Below are 847 nucleotides of genomic sequence, written 5' to 3'. Positions count from 1 at the left end.
ACGGGCCGGTCCCCGGGGCAGCCGGCTCCGGCCTCTGTTCTTCCAGGATCCGCCCCACGGGGGAGCTCATGAGCACGTACTGGTCGCCATCCGCGCAGTAGGGAGCCTTGTAGGAGCGGGGCAGGGAGCTGTAGCAGCAGCCGGGGGCCCCTCTGAGCGACTCACTCCCGCCATGCAAGGCTGCCGGGAAGAAGTCGGGCGGGGTCCCGGAGGTGCCCGCGTCGCTGGGGGACATATTGAGGTAGTCCCCATTGGCAAGCTTGCCGTCCGCGTTCTCCACCGACAGCTTTGAGCCACACCACATGCGCATGTAGCCACTGTCCTCCGGGGAGCTCTCTGCCGGGGAGCCCGCCTTCTGGCCGCCCCCGTGCACCGGAAAGGCCCTGCCCGCTGCAGATGCGGGATCAGGTCCCGCAGCTCCGGCGGGGGGCAAGGCTGTAGGGGCAGCACGAGGCTGCAGGATCTGCTTGGGGGCGGACACGCTGCTGGGGCCCATGGGCAGATAGTCGTCACTCCTGCAGCTGCCCCCGCCCACGAGGGCTGCGCCAGGGGTCATGGGCATGTAGCCGTCGTCCGCCCCCAGGTTGCTGCTGGAACTCCGGTGGGACCCGATTTCGATGTCCCCGTAGTCTTCGGGGTAGGGGTGGTAGGCCCCCTTCGGGGAAGACGCGGGGCAGGATGGGCAGAGGCGTCCCGAGCTGCCCGAGAAGTTGGCCCGCATGAGTGTGTACTCATCCAGGGAGGCAGAGGAGGGCTGGGGCACTGGCCGCTGCCGGGCAGGTGTGGTCAAGGAGTAGGTCCTCTTCCGCAGCCCCCTGTCCAGGTCCTGGGCCCCTTCCCCGGGGAC

At 69.3% G+C, this 847-nt stretch overlaps 1 protein-coding gene across 1 annotated transcript; it reads right to left on the bottom strand.

Annotated features, from left to right (window-relative positions):
- Positions 1-6: 6 nt before the first annotated feature.
- LOC106733861 (insulin receptor substrate 2-like) lies at positions 7-844 on the bottom strand (the record flags this gene model as incomplete). The annotated part of the gene is made up of 1 exon (XM_014584066.1): positions 7-844. A coding segment is annotated over one exon (838 nt), but the record flags the coding sequence as incomplete, so codon positions are not given.
- Between the last annotated feature and the right edge of the window lie 3 nt (positions 845-847).

Source organism: Tupaia chinensis, unplaced genomic scaffold, assembly GCF_000334495.1.
Source record: "Tupaia chinensis unplaced genomic scaffold, TupChi_1.0 Scaffold145599_1, whole genome shotgun sequence".
Classification (NCBI taxonomy): domain Eukaryota; kingdom Metazoa; phylum Chordata; class Mammalia; order Scandentia; family Tupaiidae; genus Tupaia; species Tupaia belangeri.
The sequence above is the reverse complement of the archived record's forward strand: the minus strand, read 5'-3'. Positions and strand labels throughout refer to the sequence as shown.